Source organism: Vicia villosa, linkage group LG4, assembly GCF_029867415.1.
Source record: "Vicia villosa cultivar HV-30 ecotype Madison, WI linkage group LG4, Vvil1.0, whole genome shotgun sequence".
NCBI lineage: Eukaryota > Viridiplantae > Streptophyta > Magnoliopsida > Fabales > Fabaceae > Vicia > Vicia villosa.
This window is the reverse complement of record NC_081183.1, coordinates 134,714,829-134,732,202: the sequence shown is the minus strand read 5'-3', so window position 1 is coordinate 134,732,202 and position 17,374 is coordinate 134,714,829. Positions and strand designations below refer to the sequence as shown.

Sequence of the window (17,374 nt, the reverse complement as noted above, 5' to 3'; positions counted from 1 at the left end):
TCTTCATATACAACACATATTATGAGAAATAACATTATTTTTCATTCTCATGTTTCACATACACACCATGTGATAGCCAAACAAATGAAATGATTCCAAATAATCGGCAATTTGATCTGACGTGTTTTATTTCCCATTAGTTGTTAATTCACTATAAGTGTCTGTCTTCATGGTGGGTACCAAGTTTCATGTTGAAATGGGTGAAGATGGAAGAATTGTGATGATGATGTTAGAAATATCGGAAAGATCAAAAGGATCTAGGCTGAATCGTGAATGGAGTCACTTTTCTTAAAAGTATTTCAAGCACTCTCTTAATTGTCTTAGAGTTTGGAAAGCAAGAATACCCAGGATAATGTCAGTCTTACTCGAGTCTGCACAAGACCGGTGAAGAACTCGAATGCAAGGAAGAGTGTCTGGAATAATGAAGAGGATTTATGATTTTGTGTGTTTCATTTTGGATTCAAAAATGTGTATTTATAGGTCATGCATGTGTTGTTTCATAAGTTTGCAACTCTTGATGAAACAACACCTTTTCACCATATATTGCAATGGTTCATCTATAATGACACAAGGCACCCCTTCATGAAATGTTGTAAATTTGAATTCAAAAAACAAATTTATTGAACAACCAAAAATTTATTCCCATTTTTTGTCACATTAGAACACACTATGGTAATTATTGTTTTATAATTTCCAACAATCCCCCACTTGTTCTAATAATGACAAAAACTCATTCCAGAAATAAAGATATAAAGAGTGTTAATACAGTTAGGTATCTTTCGATTTAAAACTTAACCTTAGTGAGAATAACGCAAAGTTTAATCGGAATATTAGGTAGCAATGCTTTTAAACCATTAATCCATGTGATTAGACCGGCGTTACCTTACACACACTCTTTAAAGGTTCTTCCTCTGCATATCTCGCTTAGCACTTATTTATGGCTATATGCTATCCTGTTTTCATGAATTTTTCATGAGAGAAACTCCAACTCTCACTTTGAGACATCACCATCTCGAAACACATAGGTGAAGTTCATATTGTGTCTTTTTCCATGAGACACGTACCCTCGGTATTGAACTTCATTAAGAGTTTGAAATAAAACTCAACCCTCGTTTTAAGGTCAACATTATCACGAAATGTTTGACAATTATCCAAATCAACGACTTGTTATTACCCATTGAAAATCTTGAGGTTAATATTCTGTTAACGTAAGATTGGGTTGTCGCCGCTGTCGGAACTCTTACTCAAGGAGTTTCAACCCCATACCTCTCGAGGTTGTTTTTACTAAGTCTCTGGCCAGTGGCTTAGTAAACGGATCTGCCAAATTATAGCTTTTTCGTATATAGGTGAGTGAAATGATTCCATCCTTAATCAATTTTCTCACGAACGAATGTCTAAGTCCAATATGCCTAGACTTTCCATTGTACACTTCGTTGAACGCTCTTGCTAAAGTGGCTTGGCTATCGCAGTGTATCATCACCTTTGAGACATTGTCCTTAGCCAATGGAACTTCCAACAGAAGATCCCTCAACCATTCTGCTTCTTGACCAGCGGAAGCGAGAACCACGAACTTTGATTCCATGGTCGAAAGCGTAATGCATGTTTGTTTCTTGCTCTTCCAAAAAATTGCTCCTCCAACTAGTGTAAATATCCACCCAGTTGTAGATTTATGATCTCCAACATTAGATATCCAACTCGCATCTGTATATCCTTCTAGTATGGTAGGGAACCTACCATAGTGAAGGCCAATATCTTTGGTTTTCAATAGATAGCCAAAAATCCTCGTGATTGCCTTCCAATGTTCAGTACTTGGATTACTAGTAAATCTACTCATTTTACTAACTGCAAATGATATATCGGGTCTGGTAGATTGCATTAAGTACATGAGACACCCTATTGCACTTGCATATTCCAATTGAGCCACTGCTCTTCCATTGTTCTTTTGAAGTTTGACGACATGATCAAAAGGAGTGGTTACCTCCTTAAATTGTAGGTGTTTGAACTTATCAAGCATTTTCTCAATATAATGTGTTTGACTAAGTTCATAACCCCCACTATTTCTCTTAACTTTGATCCATAGAATTGTATCAACAAGTCCAAGATCTTTCATCTTGAAAGTGGAAGTTAGAAACCTCTTTGTTTCTAAAATTCCATTCAAATCATTACTAATTATCAGCATGTCATCGACATAGAGACAAAGGAATGTTACAGTGTTTTTGCACACCTTTGTGTATAAACACTTATCACAAGAATTAGGAATAAATCCATTAGAGAGTATCACAGAATCAAACTTTTGATGTCATTGTTTTGGTGCTTGTTTTAAGCCATATAAGGATTTGATAAGCTTACACACCTTTTGTTCGTTTCCAGGAAGCACGTAGCCTTCTGGTTGTTCCATGTACATTTCCTCATCGAGATCTCCATTTAGGAAGGCTGTTTTGACATCCATATAATGAACTATAAGGTCATTCAAAGAAGCTAAGGCAAACAACAATCTAATTGTGGTTGTCCTTACTATTGGTGCATAGGTGTCAAAGTAATCAATGCCTTCCTTTTGTCTAAATCCTTTTGCCACTAGTCTGGCCTTATAAGTGTTTAAAGTACCATCACTATGGTACTTTCTTTTAAACACCCACTTGCATCCAATGGGCCTTAATCCATTTGGTAAGTCAACAAGTTCCCAAGTGTGGTTTGACACGATTGAATCCATTTCATCTTGGATAGCATCCTTCCAAAAGGAAGAGTCCCTTGAAGTTATTGCTTCCTTGTATGTTTTAGGATCATCCCCTACTTGGAGAATGACCGAATACTTTGAACGAAATTCTTACAATTTCCTTCAACCAGATAAAAGGAGATAAATTGAGGATCAATTTCATCTGGTCCTAGATTCCTTGTTTTCTGGACTCTCTTGCTTATCCTAGGCTCGGGTTGTGATTCAATGATTCGAGGAGTGCCTTCAGGTTGTATTTCTACAATCCGAGAAGATTCTTCTTCACAAGATTCTTTATTCGCGTCCGACTCCGATTCTTTATCCTTGGTGATAAGATTTTCAAAGAATTCCACATCTCGGGATTCTATAATTACATTAGACTCAAAATTTAACAGTCTATATGCCTTACTATTTTGTGCATATCCAACAAAGGCACATCTTATCCCTCGAGGACCCAATTTGGTTCTCTTAGGATCCATGTTTTTATAGTAAGCCGCGCACCCCCACACTTTAAAGTAACTGATATTTGGCGCTCTGCCTTTCCATGCTTCATATGGAAAAATATCGGTTTTCTTTAAAGGAATTCTATTGATTATATGGCAAGCAGATAGTAGGGCCTCACCCCATAAATTGAGAGGTAGTTCAGAATGCATCAACATAACATTCATCATCTCTTGATATGTTCAATTCTTTCTTTCCGCCATGCCATTTTGTTGCGGTGTGCGAGGTGCCGAACATTCATGTATTATTCCATGTTCTTCACAAAACACATCAAACTCAGTAGAAAAGTATTCACCGCCCCTATCACTCCTAAGGACTTTCATACTTCTACTTAATTGATTTTCCACTTCTGCTTTATAAATCTTAAAGGCATTAAAAGCATCATCTTTATGCTTTAAGAGATATATATGAGTGTATCTAGAGGAATCATTGATGAATATAATAAAGTATCTATTTCCTCCGCGTGTTAACATGCCATTAAATTCACACAAATCTGAATGTACAAGATCAAGTAGATTTGTATTTCTTTCAACACTTTTGACAGGTTTCTTAATCATTTTTTATTTGACACATAATTCACATTTTTGGAAATCATTTATATCGCATGAAATCAATCCAGATTTAATTAGTCTCTTCATAGAACTAATACTAGAATGTGCTAATCTATTGTGCCATAAAGAAACAGACTCAAGCATGTAAGCAGAATTAGAAATTTTATTAATAATATTGTCGGTAGTACATAATTTGATCATTCCCTCAGTGGAATATCCTTTTCCAACAAACACTCCATTACGGGTCAAAATAAGTTTGCCTGATTCATAAACAAATTTAATATCCGGTTTTCCCAATAAATCCCCACTAACAAGATTCCTATTCATGTCGGGGACATGAAGCACATTGAAAAGAGTAACTTTCTTTTTGAAAGTGAAGTTCAGTTCGACCGATCCGGTTCCAACAACCTTAGAGCGAACTTCATTTCCCATTTGTACTTCTTGTCCATCATTTGCCTCAGAATAAGTTTTGAATGCAGCCTTGCCATAGGAGACATGTACCGTAGCACATGTATCATACCACCAACCTTGAAATTTCCCTTTGATTGCCATAATTTTGCTCACCGTAGCAATTATGTCATTATTGGCCCGAACTGCATTGATCTCATTTTTTGACTTGTGCCTGCAATCTCGAGCATAGTGTCCAGGTTTACCGCACACGTAACATCCATTTTTTGGACCTTTAGGACCACCAGAATTCTTGAACTTGTTATGTTCCTTCTTTGGTCCAAGATGACTCTTTATGTCATCATGTTTCTTCTTTCCTTTGGTGGTCACAACATTTTCTTTGGAAAGACCTGCATATTCTAATTTCTCCCTTTCATTCGATCCTCCTCGATTCGAAGATGTTTTTGGATTTTCTCCAAAGAGAAGTCCTCAAAACTGTGCAACAATTTCTTTCTGTAGCCTTTCCAAGAAGGTGGTAATTTTGCAATGATTGCACCAACTTGAAAGGTCTCAGGGATGTCTATTTTTACTGCTTTTATTTTATTCACAAGGACTTGCAATTCATGCACTTTGGGAAGAATGGGCTTAGATTCTATGAATTTAAAATCAAAATATTTAGAAATTAAGAACTTCTTCGTACCTTCCTCTTCAGCCTTGAATTTGAATTCGAGTGCTTTCCAGATTTATGTTGCCGACGGATTATCTGTATAGAGATCATAGAGACGATCAGATAGCGTGTTCAAAATATGTCCACGACATAGCAGTTCGTCCTCCTTACGTTTCATGCGCTCCTTCTTGACTTCTTCAGAATCATTTTCGGTTGATTCAGGAATTGGTGTTAAGTCGGAATCCAAGACATAATGAACCTTCAAGGCAGTCAGTAGGAATGTCATATTGTCTTGCCATCCATCTGGTGTAGTTAGTTCCATCAAAATGATCCAATTTGACAAGATCCTGGTTCATAACTTTGATGCTTGAAACTGCAGCGTCGGAAGCCATTGAAGAATAAATACTTTTAAGATTGTTAGAAATATCGGAAAGATCAAAAGGATCCAGGCTGAATCATGAATGGAGTCACTTTCCTTAAAAGTATTTCAAGCAATCTCTTAATTGTCTTAGAGTTTGGAAAGCAAGAATACCCAGGATAATGTCAGCCTTACTCGAGTCTGCACAAGACCGGTGAAGAACTCGAATGCAAGGAAGAGTGTCTGGAATAATGAAGAGGATTTATGATTTTGTGTGTTTCATTTTGGATTCATAAATGTGTATTTATAGGCCATGCATGTGTTGTTTCATAAGTTTGCAACTCTTGATGAAACAACACATTTTCACCATATATTGCAATGGTTCATTTATAATGACACAAGGCACCCCTTTATGAAATGTTGTAAATTTGAATTCAAAAAACAAATTTATGCAACAACCAAAAATCTATTTCCATTTTTTGTCACATTAGAACACACTATGGTAATTAATATTTTATAATTTCCAAATGAGTACCATATTTATTTTTTTATAAATTATATAAGGGTTTATAAAGCTTGAACAGTTATGAAAATTTATAGGAAATTTGTTTATGCACTCTTATAGGGTGTAAAATATTCATAATATTTTCAAAGGCATCATAATATGCATTTCTGAATCATATGCATTTCTGAAGGCACTAAGATGTTTTTTTGAATTGTGATATGCATAGCTGAAGTATCCCAATATTTTTAATTTTTTTTAATTTTATTTTGAAATAATATTTATTTATAATATAATTATAATATAATTATATTAAGTTATTATTAATAAAAAATAACTTAAATACAAATTGTTATAAATAAGGAATAAAAGATTAAATAAAATTTTAATTTATATAGGGGTATTTTAATTTATAAGCATTATAATTTTTAATTTTTATATTAATTTTTTATTTAATTAATTTTATATGAGAATAATGTGTTGATTTAAATAATTTAATTGATTATATATCTTGATAAAAATAGTATATATTTAATTATATATCTTGATTAAAATGATATATATTTAATTATATATTTTAATTAATATAATTAATTATATTATTAATACAATTGATTCATCTTAATTTTAATTTTTTAATAAATATTGAGTTTTTTCGAATATGCATATCTGAAAAATTTCAAGACCAAAAATTAGATTATTTTCGGATGTGCGTCTCCGAAGTCATTCCTTTCAACAACAAAAAATGTGTATTCGAATGTGCATATCCAAAATCACTCTTTTATTTATAGAAAAAAAGTGTCTTTGAAGATGTACATCCAAAATATATGAGTGTTTTGGAGATTTCATCATGAATCTATAAGAAGATATATATGGGTGCAGAAAGAAATTGTCAAAATTTATATGAGAAATATATGAGTGGGTTAAAATGTAAATGGGCCTTTGAAAGTTGAACATATGTTGAAATTTAATGGGCTTTGAAAGCCCTAAAAAGCTTTTTCAAAATATTAATTAATTTTAAAATTTTAATTAACTAAAAAACGATTAAAATTTAAAATGCATTTTCAAAATATTAATTAATTATGTTAAAAAGTATTAAAAAATCTCAAATGAGTTTTCAAAATATTAATTAATTAAAAAACAATTAAAATTATTAATTAATTATGTTAAAAAGTATTAAAAAATAAATTATCCTAGACATCATTCTATGTAATTAAATATTACTTTTATATCACAGTCATGTACCTAAATAGGGGATCAAAAATGCATTTAAATTTTTTTAAAAAATTTATTTGATATATTAGGGGTGTTAAAAAATAAATCGACCCATTGAAAACCGCTAATTAAACCAAATCAAATTAAAAATTGCAAAAACCACATTTATTTCGATATAATTGTACTGTTTTTTAATCAAACTGTGCGGTTCAACTCAGTTTACCGTTTGAATTTTACAAATCTAATCTAATCAAATCAAATTGAATGTTACAAAATTCTCATAACCATTATATACTTTAATTCTTTAAATAAATTAGCATGTATTACGTATTTATATTTATATGAGATTTATAAATAATAGTATTATTTATAAATACTATTATTTTTATTTAAAATGAAATTATGAAATATTTTGTTTTGTTTTCATTTTAAATTTATTAACGTTCTTAGTAAAAATTAAAAGAAAAAGTTTAGCTTATATTAGTCTTGTATCTCTTTATGTATAAAATATAATTAATAAAAATAAATTATAGTGCACTTAACTTATGATTACACAATATAATATTTAAAGTTTATTTAAGAATATAATTTTATATATATTATTTTTTAAATGTAAGATAAAATTGTAAGATACAATTTACATTTATACATAAGATTATAAATTTATTTTATATTTAATAAAATCTTATAAAAAATTGAACCAGCTGAATCACTTAAACCACATTGATTTTGTTTGATTTGGTTTTGTTTTATTTTTTAAGGCCAATCGAACCAAATCAAAACGCATATTTTTTCTCTTGCGATTCAAATAATTTTTAATTTCAAAACTACTCAAACCGCACCGCGAATACCCCTATTTAATATAGACTTTTATAAAACCAATCACAATATTTTTAAGAATATTGAAATTTGCTTTCAATTAAAATTTTCTACATTTTATTAAAAAAATTATACTCCTACATCTCTAAATTTTACTAAATTAATCGTCTACTCGTGCGATGCAGAATAAATTTTATTAAATTATTATTAAAAATATATATTTAGAAAAAAAATGAATTGAGTATTTCACATTAATTGTGTTTTTTATAAGAATATTAATAATATAAAAGTTAAAATTTAATAAAATTATATATATATATATATATATATATATATATATATATATATATATATATATATATATATATATATATATATATATATATATATATATATAATAAATAATTAAAAAATGGAAGTATATATAAACAAAAATTCATATACTAATCTAATTTTAGAAATCAACCTATCTTATAAACGTAAATAATAGAACTCAAAGTTAACAATAAATATACCTCAAACGAACAACTCAGGATATGACTCGCTCATCTTACTTTCGGGTTTCCAAGTCACATTTTCACCTTGTCGGTCCTCCCCAAACGACCTTCACCAAAGCGATCTCTTTATCGCGAAGTTGTTTCAACTCCCGATCCTCAATCCTCAAAGGTAAAGTCTCCATAGTAAAGTTATCCCTCACTTGCACATCATCATCTACTTGGATTACATGCGAAGGATCCACAATGTACCTCCTCAACTGAGACACATGGAACACATCGTGGAGATTAGCAAGTGACGGTGTCATAGCAATCTAATAAGCCACTTCACCTACTATCTTCAAAATCTCATAAGGACCAATAAAATGCGGCGTCAATTTACGCGACTTCAACGCTCGACCAACACCTGTTACCGGAGTAACTCTAAGAAAAACATGATCTCCAACCTCAAACCGAAGTGCTTTCTGTAACACCATTCTAAAACCCAGGATTTTTCATGAATAATTTAAATAAGTTAAATAAACGTAAAACAATTCCAAGGATGTCTCATATTCATAAAACATCATATAATCAATAAACCTGCTCCGTAACACGGGTTGCAACATACTTGTAACATAATAGCATCTTAGTATCACAACTAAGTCAATCGATCCCAACCCCGATGTTACGTATCAGAGCAAGACTCATTTTATTCTACCCAAAGCAAATAAATACACTCTAAAGCTATTCTGTAAGCTTCCCGCACTAATCTTGATTACCTGCGCGCTACCCACGTAGAGGTAATATTCAAGCAGAAAGGGTGGGTAAATCATAATCATTATAAAAGACATAAGAGAAAGATATAGCAGTTACGTCATACGAATAAAAACAACATAACATCATATATATTCATATATATATATATATATATATATATATATATATATATATATATATATATATATATATATATATATATATATATATATATATATATATATATATATAAGTATAAGAGTGCGCCTAAGGGGGGTGAATTAGGACTTTGAAGATTTATCCGGTTTTAGAAACAAGTTGTTCTTATTTTTCTGGTTTGGTGCAAGAGTTTAAAATGTATTACTATCTTTTCTGGTTATGATTTGTGAAAGCGGTAAATGCAGAAAAGTAAAGACACTACAACACGGAAGCCCAACAACAGCGCTTTTTTTGGGCTTTAAGAGCGCTTTAAAGCGCTGCCAAAGCCAGCGCTGGCGTAGGTTACGAAAGCGCTTTTAAAAGCGCTCTAGTAGCCCCCCTATAAGAGCGCTTTTTCCAGAAAAGCGCTCTGGTAGCCCCCCTATAAGAGCACTTTTTCCAGAAAAGCGCTCTGGTGGACCCCCTATAAGAGCGCTTTTTCCAGAAAAAGCGCTCTGGTAGACCCCCTATAAGAGCGCTTTTTATGGAAAAAGCGCTCTTGTAGCCCCCCCTATAAGAGCGCTTTTCCAAAAGCACTTTCATAGGTTGCGTTTTTTTTTTTGTTTTTTTTTAATCTTAGGCAGCGCTTTTAGTAATAAAGCGCTTTAGTAGGTGGACCTTTAAGAGCATTTTTTAAAAGCGCTGTCGTTGCTAAATGAGGTATTTTAAAGTGCAACCTGTAATTTCAGTCTCCCAGTTCGACCTGTAATATTTTCGACCTGTAATATATTTTCAACCTGTAATATTTTCGACCTGTAATATATTTTCGACGATATATTTTCAACCATAGGTAGGACTATATATATACTAATATAATACCATTATAATTAATATCCAAAATTATATATATACATCATTATAATTCCTGTCAAACAAACTAAATCTGTAACATCAACAATATTATACTTCAAATATTGGCAACAGTATGAACAAAGTTAGTAACCATATATCCTAGAGTACTATAATTTGATACTTCAAATCGACACAAATCCTACATGAATAGCTGATGAATATAAAATTGACACAAATCCTCTTTGATTTCTTCCAACTTAAGTCTCGTGTAAGAAGCAGCACGGAATTCGTCAAAGTACTACAAAACAAAAACATAATATGAATGATTTAGTTAAATGTAATAAATTATAAGAAGTTATCTAATTAAGTTATAACTCCATACCGTGATTGGAATCTCTAATTGATTCATTTGAAGGATTTCTTTCATAAATCTCAAAATATAGTATCCCCAATCTGAACTGTTTCGCTGTATCGGACACTACATAGAAAAACAAATAAGATTTTATAGTTGTACGTCTTGTTTTATCAAGTAGCATAAATATTATAAGCAAAATTGTGAAAAATAATGTACCTGCACTTTGATCCAAGTAATGTTGTTTGATTTTGTCCGGGATACCTGTGCGTCTCGTTGACTTCGGAACACTTGTATTGATCTAACAAAAATATAAAAGCATATATTTAGATCAATCTCATAAATAATTAAATATATAAATATACACGAATATTTAGAACGATCCCACTTACAAATCAGTCATTTCCTTCATAGCCGGATAATTGCTCCACTCACCATCTACCGAATTCAGAAAATATACCACCTCTCTTATAGGGTTGATAGCAAGCAACAACCAGTGTGCTCTATAAATTAAAACAATAGGTTATATGAAAATTTTGCTACGCAAAAGAAACAAAGATTAGATGAATCAAGAATGAGAAACTAACCCTACTGGTCGGGTATTATACGCCCAAAGAATCAGACTTTCTGTATTGCCGGAGGACAGGAATCTATCGACTAAGCGCTGTCTAACTGATTCCGGTTCCGAAGCAATTGTCATTCCGCTGCAATGGGCGGAAGACACGAAACGGAATCTGTTTGACAATGCAGTCCCGCGCAACACTCTATCATACAACAACCTTAAATAACCACATAATAAACATTAGATTATTTTCATTGAAATGTGTAAATAAATTGTTCGACTAATTAAATAATATATCGGATGAGTGAATATTACCGGATGTATGAGTGCATATTAGCGACGCCTAGTTGTTCATGCGTAAAAATCTCTTCCAAGTCATCTATTGCAATATGTGACATGAATTCAATACCAAAGATACCTTCATCCATATTGATTTCACGGAGAGCACCATCCTTCAAATCGGACATATCAACAAGTGTTCCGAGCGTCGTCCGGTATCGAGGCACAAAAGCACCACCTTTTTTTGCCGCTTGCTTCGGAGGACCCTTAGGTGGTACGCTACGAACTTGTTGTGTCACTTGTTGTGACCCCCGAGCAGATGCCTAAAAATCATATAACAATCGGTAAAATATAAAATCATGGAGTTTTAGATTCAAATTATATATTAACACCTTAAATGTACCTCTTTTAGTGATGCAACAGACTCCTCCTCCTGTAAAATCCCTTTACCCTTAATTGCGGGTTTTGTAGGAGCAGTCTAAAATTAAAATGTAAAAAATAATTAACGTAACGGTGCAGAATTGACATTCGAAAATTGAAATTCTGGACTCAGACACGCGATGTCGAACAGGATGTCACGACATTACTATCTGAATATTTTTAAACAAATGAACAAGAAGTAAACAAACATATAACAACACAAGAAAGTTGTTAACCCAGTTCGGTGCAAACACACCTACATCTGGGGGCTACCAAGCCAGGGAGGAAGTCCACTATAAGTAATATCAATTTAAGGTAATACAGTTCAAGATTACTCCTTTCACTTAATATCTACCCAATGCAACTTCAACCTAATATTACTTAGATCATAGATTCCACTCACTCCCCCTCAATCACAGCAGTGATGAATAACGCTCAATGAATATGGATAGAAGACACACTTCAAAGACACAACTTGATCTTGCTTAAAAGCTTCAATCAAGTACAATGGTACTCTTGCTTAAAAGCTTCAAGTACTTCTTACAACTCAAACAAAAACACCTAGACCAAGACAATCACCATGATGATTGTTTGGCTTACAAGAAAGCTAGAACGCAAAAACTTAAACACGAAGAACTCTTAAAGCTTCTCAATACAAAAACCCTAATCCGGTCTACAGCTTCTTCATAATATATATAGCCTTCAGAAAACGCAGCAGCTGGGCCTTGGATCCGAATTAGTTTTAAACCTAATAAAACTAATTTCCACAAATCAAGGAACCTAAAATAAGAGCAATTAAAGACGTCCTTGAACAGATCAAAATCCAATATTTCCAAGTAAAGCGCATAGGATCTTAACAGATCACATAACCATAATTAGTAACAGAATAAGACGTAACAGCTACGAATGTCATGACATCGGCCTTGACATCAGGTAAAGGCCTGCATAAGTAAAACTTCACAACAGTAGAATGCATGTCATGACACCAGTTTTGACATGATAAAATCACAATGAGTTTTACCAAAAATTACAGCCAATCAACAACATCTACAAACTCCCCCTTTGGCAAATTTTTGGCTAAAACACGAATAGATGTAACCATATAATATCAGAGCATACACAGCAGCCAACAACACCAAGAATACAGAAAAATAAATTCTGTAGGCAAACAATACAGAAAAATAAATTCTGTAGGCAAACAACAGCCAGCTTGATTAATCACCAGAAATCCAGAAAACATCTATTTAATCATCTGTTACAGAATACCACTTATCATTGTCATGGAGAACCAGAAAACATCCAAAATATCATAAAACAACAAAAAAAAAAAACAAAATATCCAACAACCAATATCCAACAAAAATAACCAACAACCAAAATATCCATCACTCCCCCTTTTTAGCCACAAAAGGAGCCAAACACAAACAGAAGATCAGCATGAAAGAAACACCAGAAGAAGAGCTAATTGTCAGAACCATCAGTCTCTTCATCACTAGAGCCACTAATCTCTTCATCACTAGAGCCACTAGTCTCTTCATTAGCATCACTACTCCCAGTATCTTCAGTACCCTCACCATCCTCGGCCTCTTCCTCATCACCACTATCAGCACCCTTGTCTTCATCCATATTGTCACCATCGCTTCCACCAGCATGATCATCATCTGTAGACTGCTCAAGACTTTGAATGAGCTTTTCAAGCTTCATCTTCCTGTTGTCCAACTCCTTACAAGTCTCTTTCAGCTCAGCAATGAGAAAGGTTTTGTTCACAGACTTGCTGGGTTGTGATGTCCCAGCAGATGTTATGTCATCTGACCTTTGGTGCAGCTTATAGTGAAATGACAAAGCACTCTCCCTCTTACATACAGAATCTTTAGCTTTCAGAATTCCAGGGTGTTGCTTGAGGATTATCCCACATATCAGGGATGGAAAAGCAATGGGTAGCTTGGTAGCAGAAGTACCAACATGCCTCATAGTTTGCTCAAATATGTAGGTCCCATAGTCAAATTTTGTCTTGGTTCCCACAGCATATATGAGTCTACCTAGGCCAACAACAATGGTAGAAGTGTGATTGGTAGGCACCCAGTTTGCAGCACCAATTTTGTGCAGCAAGGCATACCTGACATTCAAAAGACTAGCAGACAATTTACTCTTTATGGGCCATTTCTTAACCTTACCACCAGTGATAACTTTGCATACTTCATTGTCAGTTACTTCAAGCTCAGGTTGAGCCTCAGCATCTCTACCTAGATAGAGATTGATAACAGTAGGGGAAAAATCTATACACTTTCTTCTAACATACACCTTATGAAAATCCTCAGTTCTTCCATCAGCACAATCTTGAGACAAATTCACTATAAATTCCTTCACGAGCATTTCATAGCATTTAGAAAAATGAGTAACAGTTTTAAGCAAACCTGCAGATTTGATGAGCTTCATGACCTCTTGACATTCCAGAGCATCATTTGCAAGTTCTCTTTCCAGAGCCAGCCTTCTTTGATAAACAAACTTCCACTGGATAGCATTTGAAGCATAGTGCAGATAAATGTTGTCCAAGGGAACATCACGGACCTTTGTGGAGGATTTTGTGACAGCAATCTTCTTCTTTGAAGGGATGTCAGGGACATCACTTAGGACATTGTCTTCGGAGTCAGAAACACTTCTTTCTTTTCTCTTCTTCACAGCAACCTTGCTCCCAGTTCTTGAAGACTCAGCAGAGACCTTCTTGATCTTTTCTTTGGTGGCATTCTTTAGAGGAGCAACCTTTGTCTTGGGAGGATGTTGATCATCAACCTGTTTTCCCCTTCGAGCCTTGACTCTGTTGGAAATGCTGGAGATGAGGTCATCATCAGCAATGTCAATAGGATCATCAAGATTATCCAGATCCACCACATCATTTGTATTGTCAGTAGGGCGAGTAGCCTTCTCTTTAGGAGAAGTAGCAGTGACCTCTTCAGGTTTCTCTGTTTCAAGAATCTCCGCATCTTTATCTTCAGATGCTTCAATATCTTTAGCATCAGAGCCTTCAACATTGTTGGTTTCAGATGTCTCAACATCAACATGATCCTTGCTAGCATCAACCTGATTATCTTTGCTGTTCTCAGGAGCAGGAGCTTGGGCTAAAGGGACAGATATTCCTTCTACCTTGTGACCTTCATTCAAGATTCTTGTGACAAGGCCTGCGATTGCATTGTGGACATAAGCAGTCCCTTCTTTATCCCTAGCAGAGAACGTTTCTGGAATAGACCCACCAGTTGATTTTCTTGCATGCATCTTTCTTGGTATACTACCAACAGGATCAATGGCTGGGACCGAGTTCAATGGCACAACATCCAGTACAACATCCTGATCACCTACCATATTTGGTGCCCTAGAGTCGGATGCAGTTTCAGAGCGAGGAGTAGTGTTCTTTGAGGGAGAGGTCTGAGACATGTTGAGAGTGAATGGAATGATGGAGAGAGGTTTGTGAATGCAGCGAATCAGAGAGGTAGCGTGAATGCCGAAAATAGGTTTTGTGGGAATGGGAACCGTTTGGAGAAGGTGTAAAAGAGGGGGAAAATACACTTTAATATGTAATGATAACAAATATTTGGAGAGAAGGATACTGTTGGCCCCACACCCGGTTAATTGTTATAATTCTTCACAAAGACAAATGCCTAGCTTACTTCTCAAATTTTCAAATTGATTAGCATCCAAAGCTTTTGTGAAAATATCAGCCAGTTGGAGATTAGTAGCAACATGTTCCAAGGCAATTACTTTATCTTCAACAAGATCTCTTATAAAGTGATGCCTAATATCAATGTGCTTGGTCCTGCTATGCTGGATAGGATTCTTTGAGATGTTAATGGCACTTAGGTTGTCACAATATAATGTCATGACATCTTGTGTGACATTATATTCTGTTAGCATTTGTTTCATCCAAACGAGCTGAGAACAGTTACTTCCTGCTGCAATGTATTCTGCCTCTGCAGTAGATAGGGATACACAATTTTGTTTCTTACTGAACCATGAGATGAGGTTATTTCCCAAGAAGAAACATCCTCCTGAAGTACTTTTTCTGTCATCAGCACTTCCAGCCCAGTCTGCATCACAATATCCAGTGAGAATTGGTTCACACCCATGAGAGTAGAGCATGCCATACTCACAAGTACCATTCACATATTTCAGAATCCTCTTGACTTGATTTATGTGACTGATCTTGGGTTCTGCTTGATATCTGGCACACACCCCAACAGCAAAAGCAATATCAGGCCTACTAGCTGTGAGATACAGCAGGCTTCCTATCATGCTTCTATACAAGCTTTGATCAACATTTGTGCCCTTTTCATCTTTGGACAATTTTAAATGAGTAGGTGCAGGTGTTCTTTTGTGACTAGCATTCTCCATCCCAAATTTTTTGACAATGTTTTTGGCATACTTGCTCTGAGAGAGAAAAATTGAGTCTTCCATCTGTTTAACTTGCAGACCAAGAAAGTAAGTTAATTCTCCAACTAGACTCAATTCAAATTCTGATTGCATCTGGTCAACAAAATGTTTAATCATCGTGTCTGACATTCCACCAAACACAATATCATCCACATAGATTTGAGCAATCAGGATCTTTCCTCCTTCATCTTTAACAAAGAGAGTTTTATCTATCCCTCCTTTCCTGTAACCATTACTAGTAAGAAACTCAGTTAGTCTCTCATACCAAGCTCTAGGGGCTTGTTTCAGCCCATAAAGAGCTTTTCTTAGTTTGTACACATGATCAGGATGGTTTGGATCAGCAAAGCCTTTAGGTTGTTCCACATAGACTTCCTCACTCAAGTAACCATTTAAGAAAGCACTCTTCACATCCATCTGGTATAGTTTGAATTTCAGAATACAAGCAACTCCTAACAACAATCTAATTGACTCAAGTCTAGCAACAGGAGCAAAAGTTTCATCAAAGTCAATTCCTTCAACTTGAGTGTATCCTTGAGCAACTAGCCTTGCTTTGTTTCTGATTATAGTTCCCAGTTCATCTGACTTATTCTTGTAAACCCATTTAGTTCCAATGACATTTGTATCTTTAGGTCTTGGAACCAGCTCCCATACTTCATTCCTTTCAAACTGGCCTAATTCTTCTTGCATAGCATTAATCCAAAACTCATCTGTCAAAGCTTCCTTAACATTCTTGGGTTCAATTTTTGATACAAAACAAGAGTTTGAGACCTGTTCTCTTGACCTTGTGTTGAGGCGGTAAAGCGGCAAGCAACAAAAGTTTTGGAAATATTTATCCGGGAATTTATCGTCTCCACAGGGACTAGTGCATTGAACTGCCGTTCAACAGTTTCCATAGTTATGAGTTTGGATTGAATGGGTTGAAAGTAAACAAGGAAAATATAACATATGAACATAAAATAAATTCATTCTTCAAATAGAAGAAACTATCAAGTATTGCATATAATCTACTCTTCATAAACTTAAACTTATTGACCAAATATATTCAACTTGTAACCTATCAATATTACCACATGTCAACAACACAACCCACAACATTATCTAAGTGACGATCTCTCAGACACCTAAACAACACATGAGAAATCCGAGCTTCCCGTAAATGTCGATCTCTCAGACAAACACGACCACTCAGACGCATTAAGCACTGACACTAAGTGATTATCAACCTAATCCATCTCTGCAATTAAGTTAATAGAAAATCATCCTAGATAAGCATTAGAGCCCTACATCTCTATAGCAACTCAAACACATAGCCACAAAGCAATAATCTAAGACAATAATCCATAAAAATATGAAAGCAAGCTTTATATAACATAATAGTCAACAAATATACATGAGATCATAGTAGATCTA

General features: G+C 34.3%; 1 protein-coding gene across 1 annotated transcript; it reads right to left on the bottom strand.

The window, feature by feature from the left end:
- Nucleotides 1–13,003: 13,003 nt before the first annotated feature.
- On the bottom strand, nucleotides 13,004–14,971 carry LOC131597922 (uncharacterized). Its single transcript, XM_058870580.1, has one exon. It carries the CDS (start codon nucleotides 14,969–14,971, stop codon nucleotides 13,004–13,006), a length of 1,968 nt encoding a protein of 655 aa, XP_058726563.1.
- Between the last annotated feature and the right edge of the window lie 2,403 nt (nucleotides 14,972–17,374).